This window comes from Paramisgurnus dabryanus, chromosome 5 (assembly GCF_030506205.2).
Source record: "Paramisgurnus dabryanus chromosome 5, PD_genome_1.1, whole genome shotgun sequence".
In the NCBI taxonomy this organism is placed as follows: Eukaryota; Metazoa; Chordata; class Actinopteri; order Cypriniformes; family Cobitidae; genus Paramisgurnus; species Paramisgurnus dabryanus.
In genome coordinates this window covers 19,047,728-19,062,799 of record NC_133341.1, presented here as the reverse complement: position 1 = coordinate 19,062,799, position 15,072 = coordinate 19,047,728, and the positions used below count along the sequence as shown (strand labels likewise).

Below are 15,072 nucleotides of genomic sequence, written 5' to 3'. Positions count from 1 at the left end.
GACTATACTGTACTACATTGTAGTTATCTTGCTTTAAAAAATAATTGTGCATGTGCATATATATGTATGTAATCAAATCTGAAGCTGAGCTGTTGGAGTCATGCATTAGACAGTGACGTCTAAAAGAATGTATGATGAATTTATGACTGTTAGAGGAGTAAGGAGGTGTTTGGAAAACCTGTTGGATCACAATTCTTGCAAACTCCATTTGGCTATGCCAGTGTTGCAGAAATAGCACAGTTTACCTTTAAACTGTGAGTTGTATATTGTAACAGTAGGATTACATGATCTGTACATCAGAAAAGTAGATACCGTATTTTCCGGACTATAAGTCGCTCTGGAGTATAAGTCGCATCAGTCAAAAATGCGTTTTGAAGAGGAAAAAAACATATATAAGTCGCAGTTGACTATATGTTGCGTTTATTTAGAAAATGATTTCACAAAATCCAAGCCGAAGAACAGACATTTAATCTGGAAAGGCAAGTTATTCAACTAAACAATAGCACAGAACAGCAGGGCTGAATAGGTGTCCGTACATGGTAAAGTAACATAAACAGTTATTTACACGATACACAATAGCATACAGAACATAGCTGGGAGGCTGAATAGGCTAAATTAACATGACAAGCCAAATCAAGTTCAAAAAGGTCCGCGCTGTTAAAAAAAAATCAGACACATTGTTTTCTATGATACGCACACCGGCGCCGACAGGTGGCGCCTGTCCGCGGCGCCCAGCTACGACTCAGGAAGTTGCTCAAATCCCTGTCGCGGCACAGAGCCCCACTCACATAGTTTTACATTTTATTTACGATTCATCATTAACGATTAACATCTGCTAACGTATATTTAGCATTTTGAAGTATCGTAAACGCTATCTGACTAAGCTCGCGCTATTTAATCTGCACTTACGGTGTACGATACCTCCGAGTTGTCCTAGACGCGACTCAACGTGGCTCTGCGCGGTGCTGACCTGCACGTCCAGTATGCGACCTCCTTAAGTCGCACCTGACTATTAGTTACAGCAGTGGTTCTCAAAAATTTTCTTTGGGGGGTCACGAAGGAATGCACCGTACACAAGGGGGGGCACACGCTGAAAAATAGGGGACTTATAGTCCCAAAAATACGGTAATGGGGTGGAGGAGCATGTATTGTCGCAAAAAGGTTAATAAAACAGAGACAAGAGAAAGCCAAGCATTTGAAAGAAAACAAGGAGGAAGCAAAGTAAAGGTAAAAACACTGTTGCATAAAGGGAGGGAGAAAGGAAAGAGGCATGACAGAGAAGATGGATGGAAAGAGCAGAAGAGATTCAATGATAATGAAAATGAGAGCAGATGGGGGAGGATTGTGATATAACTGGCATGGCAGCCCTTCATTTCATTTGGAGAAACGTTCATTTTAGCTCCCAGACACTGTTGATCTCAACATGCATCTGCTCCTGAACAAATCTGTACTTAGTGTCTATGTTATGAAGTACACTTTGTAGCTGAAGTACACATCTGATTGCTACTGGTTCAATGATGGGATTTCATTATTTTAGAAACACTTTGATATTCCCATTCATCAAACCAAATCAATAATACTACATGACGGTCCCCGTTGACCTAATGTGTATTCAAGGTACAGTATCATTAAAAATATCAGATTCTTGATATCAGACAAAATCAAATCAAAATTTTGTGGAAAACATTTTCTAAGAATGTTTTAAACCAACATGCAAACATTTGAAATTCTTCTTTCGAACTACTTTCTAGAGCTATATTTGGTAAAGTGCCCATATAAGGACTTCCACTGTACTTCCTGCACTAAAATTGCCCATCAAAGAAACAAAGCAAGATTGTTTCATATAAATCTTTCATGTTAAAAATAAAAAAACTTTCTGAACCCTGGCGATGTGCATTCACCATAACTGTTTAAGAGTTTGATTCCTCATGCTAAAAGCAGTGTAATTAGACTGAATGCATAAAATAGCTTTAGTCCCCCCATTCTCTATGCTGTTTGTATTTTAAAGCATCCAGATATGGGCAAAATATATACATGATATTGAACAAAACACGGAAATGGACTATGTCTATAAAAATGCACCACAATCTTTAATGTACGACAAGTAATAAAAGTAAAGCAAATCATATTTATTAATGGTTGCTTAGCAGATGAAAATGAGAGGTACTGAGAGACAAAAAGCTGACAAAAAGTCTACAAACACTCAAACTGGCTCTTGTCACAACAGCATAAAGGCCCTGCTGAAAGCATAACCTTGAGGAGAAAGAGCTTTCAACAGCAAATGGCCAGTCCTGTTTATTTCTGCCAGCAAAGAACAAAATTTTTAGTTACATGAGAAAATAAAAACTGAATGTGTTGTATGTGGATAATGCTGTATGCATACACGGCAAGAATATATGGACACTGCTTCTATATGTCATTTGCTGAGTTTGTTTAAAATGGTAGCGTTTTGTAATCCATTCAGCCCGATCTCTGGGTCTGGCTGTACCACTTTTAGCATAGCTTAGCATAATTCATTCAATCTGATTAGACCATTAGCATCGCGCTCAAAAATAACCAAAGAGTTTCAATATTTTTTTCTAAAACTTTACTCTTCTATAGTTACATCTTGTACTAAGACCGACTGAAAATTTAAAGTTGTGATTTTCTAGGCCGATATGGCTTGGAACTATACTATCATTCCGGCGTAATAAGGACTTTGCTGCCGTAACATGGCTGCAGCAGGCGCAATGATATTACACAGCGCCTGAAAAATAGTCCCCTTGGTAACTTTCAATAGCTGGGGACTATTGTCTGGCGCTGCGTAATATCATTACACGATGTAACTACAGAAGAGTCAAGTTATTTGGTTATTTTTGACCATGATGGTCAATTCATTGACGGCTGAATTGATTCCAAAACAGTAAAAATCTAATATTTAACTCTAGGGGAGCTGGAAATGAGCATATTTAAAAAAAAAACTGGAGTGTCCCTTTAAATGGAAGCAAACTAATATTATGTCAGGGTCCGCTGCTTGTGTTGTAAGTAAACATGCTGCACAGTATTTTGTACATGTATATGTTAGAGCTTTTTCTGATATTTTAACACAATTAATGAAATAAACTTGTGCGACTTTCACACACTCGCAAAATGAAATTAATGAAAGACGTGGAGATCAGCCGCTTTAGCTTCGTCCACTTGTGATCCAATTGACGAAAACACATCTTAATACCAAGTGTAAACAGCCTCTAAGAAACATTTCACTGCTGCATCTAGGGCTGGGCGATTAATCGAAAAATAACCGAAACCGGAATTCAGAACCTCTAACCGACATTATTTTATCATGTCGGTTATTTCGGTTTTTAATCCTGTTAAATCTTTCCCTTTAAAAACAAACTGCTGTGTGTGATGTTGCGTAACTCCGCCCCGTCCTGTCAGTGGCACAGCGAAACATGGAGGAGAACTCAAACACTGTTTAACTGAGCAGCAGGATCATCTAGTGCCCAAAAGAAGCACAGTACTTTTTTTAAGAAGTACTCGCGAATGTGCAGGCACCTGTGACAAAAATACGGAATGCGCGATCGGGTTTTTGCCGCACACGCGCTCAGTTTAATCTACCGATGGGTCTCTAAGCAGCCCGGGTAATGTCATCACATCTCACTCACTCAAAACCGCGAAAAGACGCGCCCGCGTGAGTTTAATTAGACACTTCAGAGATGACGGAGAGAGAGAACGGGAGAACTTCTAGTCTACATTAACACCAAAAGCATTACAGATGAGAATAAATGGCTTAGACATCAGTGCCCAGTTAAGAAAAAATGGATTGAATACAAGAAACGTGTAAAGGACACAGTCCAAGTATGTATTTTGCCCTACTCATCTCATTACAATATGCTATCTGGATACAACTTATTATGTATGTATCTTATGTCTATAATTAGTCATGGGGGTTGTATGATTCTTTGGTTCATAACTTCCCATTCTGAAAGTTTCATCAATTGTACATAATGACATGCAACATCTGCATAGAGTTAAGTCTATTTAATATTTTTCAGTAATGCAGTTATTTTGGGAAAAATGTGAATAATTGCATTGCAGGCTGATTTAAGGTGTGCCCTAAACTTTCCAACCTTGTCAGCGAACTATGAGGCAAAAAATAATCGTTTATTAATCGTAACCGATGTCAAATGTTAGATTAACCGAGGTTTTGATTTTAGGTCAAATCGCCCAGCCCTAGCTGCATCTCACAATTGCTTTTATTGTCACAATGTAAGAGAAGAATGGGGCAAATTGTGCCACTTATACTGGACATATATGTAATAAAGATAATAATGTTTAGAAGTTACACACCCTTCTTTCTTATTGTGATGTATGTTTTGCACATTTAAGTTTTCAGCCATAGTGTCTCATAAATAATCTGCGAGAATAGCAAGATCTTATCGAGCTATCAATCATAATGGATAACTGTCTGAAAGCAAAGTCTGCACCTAAGTCTCAGGCACATTCATCAATTCACTGTCTGGATATCAGGACTAAGAATGAAAAGAGGGCAGAGCTCAAATCTCTTCATAAAGAGAAAGCAGAGTGGTTTTCGACCAATCTGTGGCCTTTACACTCCACTGACCTCACAAGACTGTGAGGAGGGTATTGAGGGGCTAACAATTACCACAATCTCTTCTTCTGTAGAGGAGAAATGAATCCTGAAAATAAACTGTCATTGATTTGTCCCTCTATCAGTTCTCCTTATTCTTTTAGGATTTGTAATTAGTTTTTCTCTTGTGACCTGTAGGCAGCATCCTTTATTTCCTTTCTTTGTCTTTGTCTTTCTTTTAACTATAGGTAATTGTCAGAATCCATTCAAGTTTGACAAATGTATTGGACAATATGGGCCTTGCGGTTCTTACGCAAATTGAGGTTGAAATGGAAATTTCTTACATAAATTCGTTTTCATGTCTTGGAAGTATTGCATTATTCTTAGGATTGCATATGACAAGATGTGTCAGTGGATTAGTTGCGTGTCAGTCCTAACTGTGTTCAGGTGTTGTTACATGATCTACTGACCTTGTATTGTACACTGTCAGAAAAATTGTCAAAATATGTACCCAATCTGAGACTGTTCCCTTTTTAAAAAGTATAGCTTTGCACCTAAACAGTTCATAGTAGTATCTGTACCTAATGGTACATATTAGGGCAATTTTAAAGAGAACTGCCCCAGTGACAGCTGGGGTACATATTTTGACTCTTTTTCTAACAGTGTATGAAGGCCTACAGTATCATTGAGACTTTTAGTTTTAAGACTCTGTGTTAAGTCTCATAATCTTCCACCTACATTTGTGAATGATTCAGCGAGAGTAGTAATGTTTTTCTTTAAAATGTGTATATTTATAGTTTATGATTCAGAATTGTTCCAGCTTTTCAAACTTTCAATATTTCACACGGTTTGAATATTAGTATTCATTCACAGTAGCGTCCCAATGGCATTATTATTCTGTGTTTGCGTACGACGTGCGTATTGGCTGATTCATCTAATCCCCGTAACAACCTGACACTTGAATTTCTGCAGTCCCTACAGCATGCGAAATCACAGTTTTGTTTCTGTGCGCTTACCTCTGACGCGTTCATAAAACATTCATGTTATTTTAGCTCATCAGCTGTGCAGCTCAGCCTCCTCCAGCTGACCTTGGAAGAAAGATGAAATGCATTTTGATTCATCTCAGTGTTTTAAACATTAACCAGATTACATTATTATTAAGTGTGATAAATGAAGAAATAAGAACTAAACACATAATTTAAGCGTGCACTTGAATTACATTTGGCATTTTCTCCTTGACAAAATGTGAAATTAAGTCATGAGAGAAACTAAAGGATGAATTTTGAAATGGTCTGCCACGTGATCATTATGAAACCTCATCTTTTCCACAGGTGCTAGAAACTGGCAGTCTGTTACATACTGTAGCCATTGTATCACTATAATGAGCTGAGAATCAGAGCACATCCCATGTTATGTAAGACTCCAAATATTCCATTTGCACATCTCCACCTTTTATCCTTGAGGACAAGATACGAGTAAAAATTTCTTTAATTGACATTTTTAAGTAAGGGATGAGGTATTTCAATTCAGTTGTTTTCACAGATAATCCCTGACAGGGTGATCAGGTCTTGTGTCACCCTGAGGGGATTTATTTTGTGGTAACAAATGGCTTCACATTATCCCGCTTATCACATGGCTACATGCCACATGAGTAAATAATTAGTCCTGCAATATTGATAAGTAATGTTTTATTAGCTTGTTTGTTACAAATGCAAACCTTTTGTGATACAAGCAAAGATGACAAACATGCAGTTTTATTTAAGCCTTTGTAAATAGAATCCTATATATGTTATTAATTAAAGAGCACCTATTGTCCGATTCACGATTTTACATTTCCTTTGGTGTGTATTAGTACATGTTAACGATATGCAAAAGGTACAAACCCCAAGGTAAACAATGACGTGAGTTATCGTTTCCAACGTAAATCTCTTTTCTTGGACTACAACAAACAAACAGATTGTAGGCAACAGTTTACTTCCTGGGATTGGTGATGTAGACAAGACTGACATTATCATAATTCCTCCCGCTTCAGACTCACAGCCTGTAAGTTAACTCCTGTTAGCATTGCATTGTGCACAAATCTTTCAAACATGGTAAGGAGTGTCAATTTTCCGGCTGATATCAGAGGTATTTAGGCCAATCACAACGTACAGATTAGTTGGCCAATCAGGGAAACAGAGCTTTTCAAATTCGCGCGTTTCAGGAAGAGAGTAAAATCTGGAGCTACAAAAATGTACGGTATGTTGAAAATAATGTGTTTTTAACCGTAAACCACGCGAACACATTGTATTATAACAAATACACAAAATAAAATTTTTAGCAATGAAATAGGTGCTCTTTAAAGCATATTTACATTGAATTGTTAGAAGTATTAAACTGCTTGTGTCGAAATGACTCGCGGTACCCCATTGATATACATTGAATAACGCCACTGACCAATCAGAATCAAGCATTCCATAGAGGCAAGGACAGCTGAACAGTAAATCAGTAGATGGATGGGCACACCATATTTGTTGTTTAACTTTAGTGAACCTGTATACAAAACTCAAGCTTTCTGGTCAACCTGATCTCCTTGTCACTCACTGTTTGACCGAATATCCGACATCACTTTAGCAATCACCTACGCAGCAATGCTGCTGTGAGCGGAAACTCAAGTGTCCCATCAAGGCGAGGAGCAAATGAGAGAGCTGCCTTTGATTGAACTCTGTGAAAGCTTTGATTAGTATGTTAATGAAAAAAGTCTCCCACTTTGTCACCCACTTTAAAGCCTTATGCAGCCGAACGGAGATAAGCAGTTTGCTGGAGAATGCCTGTTTATTGCATCCGTTTCTTGTTTTGCAGGCAATGAAGGTTGTGTCTAAGAAGAAGCTGATGAAACAGTACGGTTTTCCACGTAAGTGTAGCCTTTAAGCAAATTTGAAACCAAATATAGGGTGAATTCAGGTTAATTAAGACACTTTTTAAGTTAACATTGGGATGACCGGCAGATATTGTTTTTTTTGCGGATGTTGAGGTAGTCCATTTAGTCCAGCTTAAAGGGGGGGTTTAATGGTATTTCAAGCATTCTGACTTATTAACACAGTTATAGAGTTGTTTCCTCATGCTAAATGTAGGCAAAGTGTCAAAACAGCAGTTGGGCGTGTTTCAGAGTATTTCTGTGCCGAATGCACTTCGCCAGGGTTCGTACAAGTTTCGGCTAATTTTTTTCGATTACGGTTCTAACTGACGTTTCAGGGGTTTTCGATACGTATCACTTCTTTATATGGGCTTCCGCCGGAAAACTTCCCCCGGAAAACCCCGCCCAGCCGTCAGTCAGCGGGAGACGCTAGAGCTTGCTAACAGCTTATCACGCCACTCAGCTTTGTTTAATTTCAAAAGTCAACAATGGCACAACAAGAAGTGTGTTTTTGGATGTAAGGAGAAGACATCCAGCCTTATGGAAACAATGGATATAGTTTATTATCCGGATTAGCAGCGGAGTTTTGCGTGTGTGTTTGATGCGGTGGATTTTCAGAACCGGGTCATGACAAGTTACACGTGGTAAGTAAGAATTCTGTTTTATGTTGGAAATAGGCGCGTGTATATTATATAAATGACACGAACATGTAGTGAATCATAAGTTAAAACAGTGTTGTATAGTGTTGTATGACTCGTACTCGCTCCTCCCGTGTTATAACTCCTCCTTCTGCATTTTTTCGTACGTTATCGGAAAGATTCGGTAAAGCTAATCTTTCTTTTATAAATCTGATTAAACTAAAGACTCTTCAGAGATATAAAGGATGTCATACTACTCCATAGGTACTCCAGATTAATATCAGAAATGCAGAAACAGCGTGTGTTACGTGAGCTTTAATAATTAAGTTCTTTAAATGAGGAGCGTAGATGCAAAAGCTGCTAAATGCCAATTCCGTCAAAATAAAAAAGTTATTATAAAAAAATAATAAGTTTGTTGGCAGAATCCATAAGGGGTTGATAAAAATTGCTAATTTATAAAAAAAAGTTGTCAGAAGCACTTAGTAGGTTTTGCGTCTGAGCTCTTCAAATATAGCTGCTTCCATCAGTTTTATTTTTATATTCTTTCTTTCTGTTTCTATGCAGGTCGGCCTCCACCACGAGGTCCTAAAGCAGCCCAGGGAGATCAGCCTAAAGTGCTTGGTCCTCTGGAGAGAGTTTACCAAGAGATAGCCATTCTGAAAAAACTGGATCACCTCAATATTGTGAAACTGGTTGAGGTCAGAATATATTTAAAAATATATCTTTCTCTCTTTCTTTCTCTCTTTCTTTCTCTCTTTGTCTATCTGTCTGAGTGCGTTTACCTGCACAATCTTTCTCTTATTGTGTAATAAACTGATGATGTTGAAGGTTATGTAAATACTTAAACATCTTTCTTTTATCAGGAAAAGTTGATAAACGGCTAAAGCAAAATCTGTTTAGAACTGGTCAATTTCTGCACGTTAATATTTTAACATTTCACGTTACATGTAAAAGCAAGCCTGATGTGCGCATACCATCCCCAAGGCCCGGATTATCCATAGATGGGATTTGGCGAGTACCCTGGGGCACCAGGCAATAAGGGGGCACCAAGGGCTCCAGACTGTGACCAAAATGTTTTTTTACAAGTACTTGAACATGTACGGGAACCCCTGAAAAAAAATACTGAATGCGCGATCGGGTTTTAACCACTTTAAACAGTTGTTTAATGTCACCATGTGTCACCGATAAGTTTACGCAGCCCGGATAAGGTCAATGCATCTCACTTAGAACTGCGAGAAGACGCTTCTGCGCGGGTTTAAAATAAGACATTGCAGAGATGAGAAGTAAAGATAGTGGGAGAACTTTTAGCCTACATTTACACCATAAACATAGATGAAAATAAAGGTCTACAAACAAAGGTCTGCCCTGCCACTCATCTCATTACAATATGCTATTTGGATAGAACTTATTGTATATGTATGTATCTTATGCCTAGAATTAGTTAAGGGGATTATGCTTCTTTGGTTCATAACTTCCTATTCTGAAAGTTTCAGTGCATAATGCCATGTGCAGCAACTGCATAGAGTTAAGTCTATGTAGTATTTTTTAGTAATGCAGTTATTTTGGGAAAATGTAAATAATTGCATTGCAGGCTGATTTAAGGTGTGCCCTAAATTTTCTGCTGGCCCTCCTAAAAATTTTTGTCAGGGGCTACAGTGCTCTTAATGACAAAAAAGTAAGTCTGGAGCCCTGAATGACTAGAGTGTAAAAAAAATGGGAGAGGGGCACTTCAAAGGTGGTCACCCTGTGGCACTACACTGTTTTAATCCGGGCCTGGCCATCGCATATAAAAGATAAACATCACAAACGGAAACAGCATAAAGTAACACATCAAAGTCTACTCTCGACTCCTGCAGTTAATGCATGAAACTGTGAAATGAAAATCTTTAGTTCTGCAGACATGAGAAGAGATAAAGGATAGCTACAGTATAGCTTTTAAGAGATACATTATGGGTGGCCTTTTGGCAGTGATGTCACTCCCTTTATTTTTTTGTTTCTGTCTGTCTGTCTGTCTTTTTGTCTGTCCTTCTTTCTTTATGCCTGTTTGTATTTAATTTATTTATTTACTTATTTCTATGTGTCTGTCTGTCCTTCTTTCGTTGTGCCTGTCTGTCTTGATTTATTTACTTATTTCTATGTATCTGTCAAATACATTAAACATACTGAACAAGGAAACAGCAAGATGAACTACCTTCACTAACCACTCAATAACCGAGCTTTCAGACTAGTCACGTGTCCTTGCGGATTTTGTGGCAAGCAGAAAAATAATAGCAACAAAATAACAGCAACACTGAAAATCATCCAGAGGAAATATGGATAGACTCTTTATACCCAGCGAATGGGATGTGGAAAGGAACGCAATTGATTTCGTGATGAAGAAAAGAAAGATAGAATGAAAGAATACAGAAGATATTTTCCTTCTCTCCCCATGTTGTTCTGTCTGAGTGCTCTTCAATCACAGCGGCACCCACGGACGCGGTTAGAGCGAAAGCAAGAGAGAAAAATCAAGCCAGAGCTTGATTGAAAAAATTTTCAGGAAACATAAAAAGTCAAACAGAGATCCTCCTACAATCCAGTCATCACCCTGCTGCTGGCCCGACTATAAGTTTGAATTAGGAATGTGTGCTCATTAGCTTTTTCTGGCAGTAAGGAATGAAGTGCACCTGATGCTTACAGTATTATTAAAAAAATCATATTCACATTTTTTAACTTGTATTTAAAAAAAATCATTTTGTTAACATTTGTAATACATTTTGCTTATTTCAGGTGCTGGACGATCCAGCGGAGGACAATCTTCATATGGGTATGTTCGTTATGTTGTCCATATATAGTTGATAAAGTGCCACATGCTTTTGCAAAAAGGATTTAGTGAGTGTTTTTATAAATCAGATTTGTACATCATCATTTTGAAACTTATTGCGTCTTTTATCACAATATTTTAATTATCAGCATTGACACTGTATTTCCATGTCGCCAAACTCTTTCTTCCAAAGGTGCGTCCAAAAAAATATTTAATTGGAGACAGTCACCACGCCCTGGTCACTTTGTCTCTACGAACTTCCTCAAGTGTGAACGCACCTTTGCAAAGATCTTGTAATAATATAAAAAGTTTTTGATGAAAAGCTGTATCAAATAGATCAAACGGTGCAGTCTATATTTGTAATGGCTGAAGTGAGATTCATGTAAGACTGCGGCTGGTCTGACTCATACTGCAGAAATGAATATAAAGTATCTGTTGCTGTCGGTTGATGGACTGGCACAAAGTCCTGACTGACTTCACACCACTGAGCAATGGTGTGAATAAAAGCATGACACCGTACTTCTCTGTAAAAAGAGTTCATTTTGACTAAGCGGGGGTCATTGGAGTTTGAGACATACAGTGTGAGGACTGGTTTTTTATGTTTCAAAAAGTGCAGTTTACACAAAAACGAACACCATTGTTTATTGATTTATTTATTTGTAAGACCTCACCTGTCAGTACACGGATGAGACTGTGTTGTTATTAATTTCAGGCATCTGGGAATAACAAAAGTTGGAATGTTTCCACTTGCCGATCACAAAACAATAATTTGAGAGCGATGTTTAATAATACAAATTATACCATGGAGCTGTTGTATGCTTTATTCTGATTGGTTGAGAAATGTTTAACGGGTATGCATTATTTTTCGATAAGCGCACACCTAATCTGTCAAATGTCTTACATTAACCACCAGAGCAATATCTGTGGTAACCGTGGTATTTGCGGAATAATTGAATCCTGTCCATTCGATTTTTTTGCAAATAATGCGCGCATTACCACCTTGGGTGTGCATTATTTTACAGTAAATAATTAAACGGCGCGTTTTCAATTATTCCTTACATATTGTATGACTTCAGACAACTTTGAATATAATATACAAGACATTTGGACCACTTTTGTTTTTTGTCCTTTTTGGAGTTCTACAGTAAAGTGCAACATAACGATTCTACTAAATTCACCTTTGTGCTCTTTGAAAAAAATTGCTACACTGTTCCTTTAAGCCATAATGGATTTGCCAATAACAGAATAAATCTTCTTCTGCTTTTCTTTAATAATTAGCTTTTCTTTCTCCCTACAGTGTTTGAGTTGATGCAGAAGGGGTGAGTATTCAATGTGTCCATATTGTGAATAATTGATGCTTTCCTCCTTCCTCTGTTGTTCTATTAATCACTCCATCCCTCCTTCAACGTCAGCCCCGTCTTGCATATCTGTTATTATTTAGGTCAGTCTCTCTGCCTTGTTTTCCCTCTTTGATCCAAAGGGATTAATTCAACGCTTTAGTATCACTTTCTCACTTAACTTTTATTACTATCTTTTATTCTGCTCTTATTTTGTCATTGATTTACTTTAATTTTGTCTCTTTATATAAAAAAATATTGTGTAGTTAATCTTTTAGCGCTGGTTCTGTCACTCATTGCTTATTTATTGTGTTTGCTATGTATCTGTTGTTCTGTTTGCTGAAGAAAAATCCCATTTTAAAGGGCAACAGTTTTTCGGTTTATTTTATGACATTATTGTTTTTAAAATGATGTGACATTTTACTTTGGTTGAATTCAAGTTGCCTGGCCTGGCTTTGTTTTGGAGAGAAATTCGGTATCTCTAAGTCCTCATCTTTTAAAGAGCAGATTAGAACTTGCTTTGCATAAACCTGGCTGAATATGTTTGGCCTTTCTGTTCACAGCCCGTGGGTAATGAATGAAATGGCTTTCGAGGACCATGTTTTGTGCTAAGTGGAATTTGTGATTGTTTTTTTATGTAAATCGCACACTTCATTTATTTTGAAAGATTACATGCACTGTATGTGCTGGCTTGTAGTTTCCTCTGTCCTTTCACAAGTGTCTCGGCTTTAAAACCACAACATTGAAACATAGCAGACATTATTAAATTGTAATGCTTGTGTACCTCGTCTGTCTCACTGTTTATAACTTCATGAATCCTTCTGCATTACTAAGAGATTGAAAACTGCATTTGTGTACAGAATACAGTCACTTCTATACTGCACAAAGTATAGTGACATTGATAGTATTACCCATAGCAATGTTTTTGAGTCTTGTTAGTGTAAGCAATAATTAGCAACAATAAAGTTGGATTTTGTCTCATTCACACTGTGGATACGTACGTTCATCACACACATCTCATAGAGATCCCATACAGACACGTGACATAATGTATATCGATGCACTTGGTGGATTTTTTTCGCAGCGTCTTAAGTTTCTCAAGAAACCACGCACGTGTATATTTTCTGATTCTGTCCTAAACTCGCATGATGTGCTTTGCTATTAAATACCAGCAAGCGCCAGCATTTTTTATGAAAAAGTTTAATGCCTTCCAGAAAATGTTCTTGTTTAACGCTTTCCCCGCCATTGGCGAGTTATATCTAAGAAAAAACATTTGCATTAAAAAAACGTGTTTTTGATGAGTTTTTATATTTATCTGTAACATTGCAAATATCCACTAGATATCCACTTACCCAATTTATAAAAAAACTGAAGCAAAAAAAATGGCCCTCCAGGGTAAGATTTGGGGAACCCCAATATATGGGATCAGTCCCAGGACGTGTTTACGTTCACACAGATGGCACTTTTGCATTGTTTTTTGGCAATTACACACTTACAAACACTTGAAAAAGTGTTTATATTGTTGCTTTTAAATTACACACTCTCTCTGTGTGAGTTGCACCTTTAATTTGCTAGGAACACTCCTGTAGAAGAGAGAAACATGTCTCCAGCATCAGTGTCTTGCCAACACTGCATTAAAAACTAATTCAATTCTCTCCACATTATGCAGATTGAATGTACCACACTAACTTAATTTTTCAGTATTAAATTTGGTTGTAGAAAGTGGTTGTCATGCCCTTAAATAACAAACTCTGTGTATAAAAAGTGACGGCTGTATTTAGCTGTCACAGTCTGTGATCTTTAATTTACTGTAATTCTTCATCAGCTAAAGTAACTTACAATAAAGCTGCATTTCTGTGTCTCTGTGTTATTTACCAGCCCTGTAATGGAGGTACCAACCGACAGCCCCTTCAGTGAGGACCAGGCCCGTCATTACTTCAGAGACATCGTTCTAGGCATTGAATACTGTGAGTCACTTTCTTTATTATAAAAGCTGTGTTGAAGTTGCTTGGGCCGTGCTGGATTTCATTTTTAGTTCATGGGTTTTAAGGAGACCACCTTGACATGGTTTCATAACACAGTCTCTGAAGTTAGAAATCCCAGGAGGGAAAATGAAGCAAACTCCTACAGCTGACTGGTTGATATTAATCATCATTTCTGGTTTAAAAATAAAGGCCTCGAAGATCTCAGTCTCGAGGAACATCTCTGTGTTTGTGCTTCTAGCGCATCCTGTTATGCTAATGAAGCGAGCACCCATGTCAGCTTGTTTGTGTATTTATTGTATGCAAGGGGGAGGTCGTCGTTTTCTAATAAAACAAATTTGTGGTATTTCTAAAGCACGCTCTGGTTTAATGTCATCTGTCGGAGGAGTTAGAAAAATGTCATGAATATTTTCATGCAACGACATAAAGATTGCAAAATGATGGTTAAATAAGTTGTTGTCTCATTCTAAGCTGAGTTGATTGTTGAGTGTTTGTTCTGCAGGCTCATAGAGCTTTCAGTTCATTTGAATCGTTTTAACTTGGCAACGCTCACTGTGGCAACTGTCTGGATGGCAACGGGCCATTTATATGATTTGCTGCAAATCAGTCTGTTTACAATAGATTCCACTCTGTGTGTTGGATGGTACATTAATTTGTGGCGTGCTCATGTTTAAAAATGAACCTCGAGCTCCATCCGAACCAGCTAAAGTCGTTTTTTTGTGATTTTCTGGTTTTCTACATTTAACCGTCTTACACAATGTAAAGAACATTCTGTGAAAATTGAACCTTGTTATCTTTAAAATTGACTCAGTAAGGCCTTGTCAAAGATTGAAATCAATCTGAAATCAG

General features: G+C 37.6%; 1 protein-coding gene across 2 annotated transcripts in view; it reads left to right on the top strand.

Moving 5' to 3' along the window:
- Window positions 1-15,072, top strand: part of camkk1a (calcium/calmodulin-dependent protein kinase kinase 1, alpha a) — a 106,724-nt gene that overhangs the window by 71,668 nt on the left and 19,984 nt on the right. For both annotated transcript variants that reach the window (XM_065250159.1, XM_065250158.1), the window contains exons 5-9: window positions 7,412-7,463; window positions 8,669-8,802; window positions 10,871-10,907; window positions 12,202-12,223; window positions 14,120-14,208. In XM_065250159.1, coding sequence (XP_065106231.1) covers window positions 7,412-7,463; window positions 8,669-8,802; window positions 10,871-10,907; window positions 12,202-12,223; window positions 14,120-14,208 — 334 coding nt within the window. The remainder of the gene's footprint in view (window positions 1-7,411; window positions 7,464-8,668; window positions 8,803-10,870; window positions 10,908-12,201; window positions 12,224-14,119; window positions 14,209-15,072) is intronic.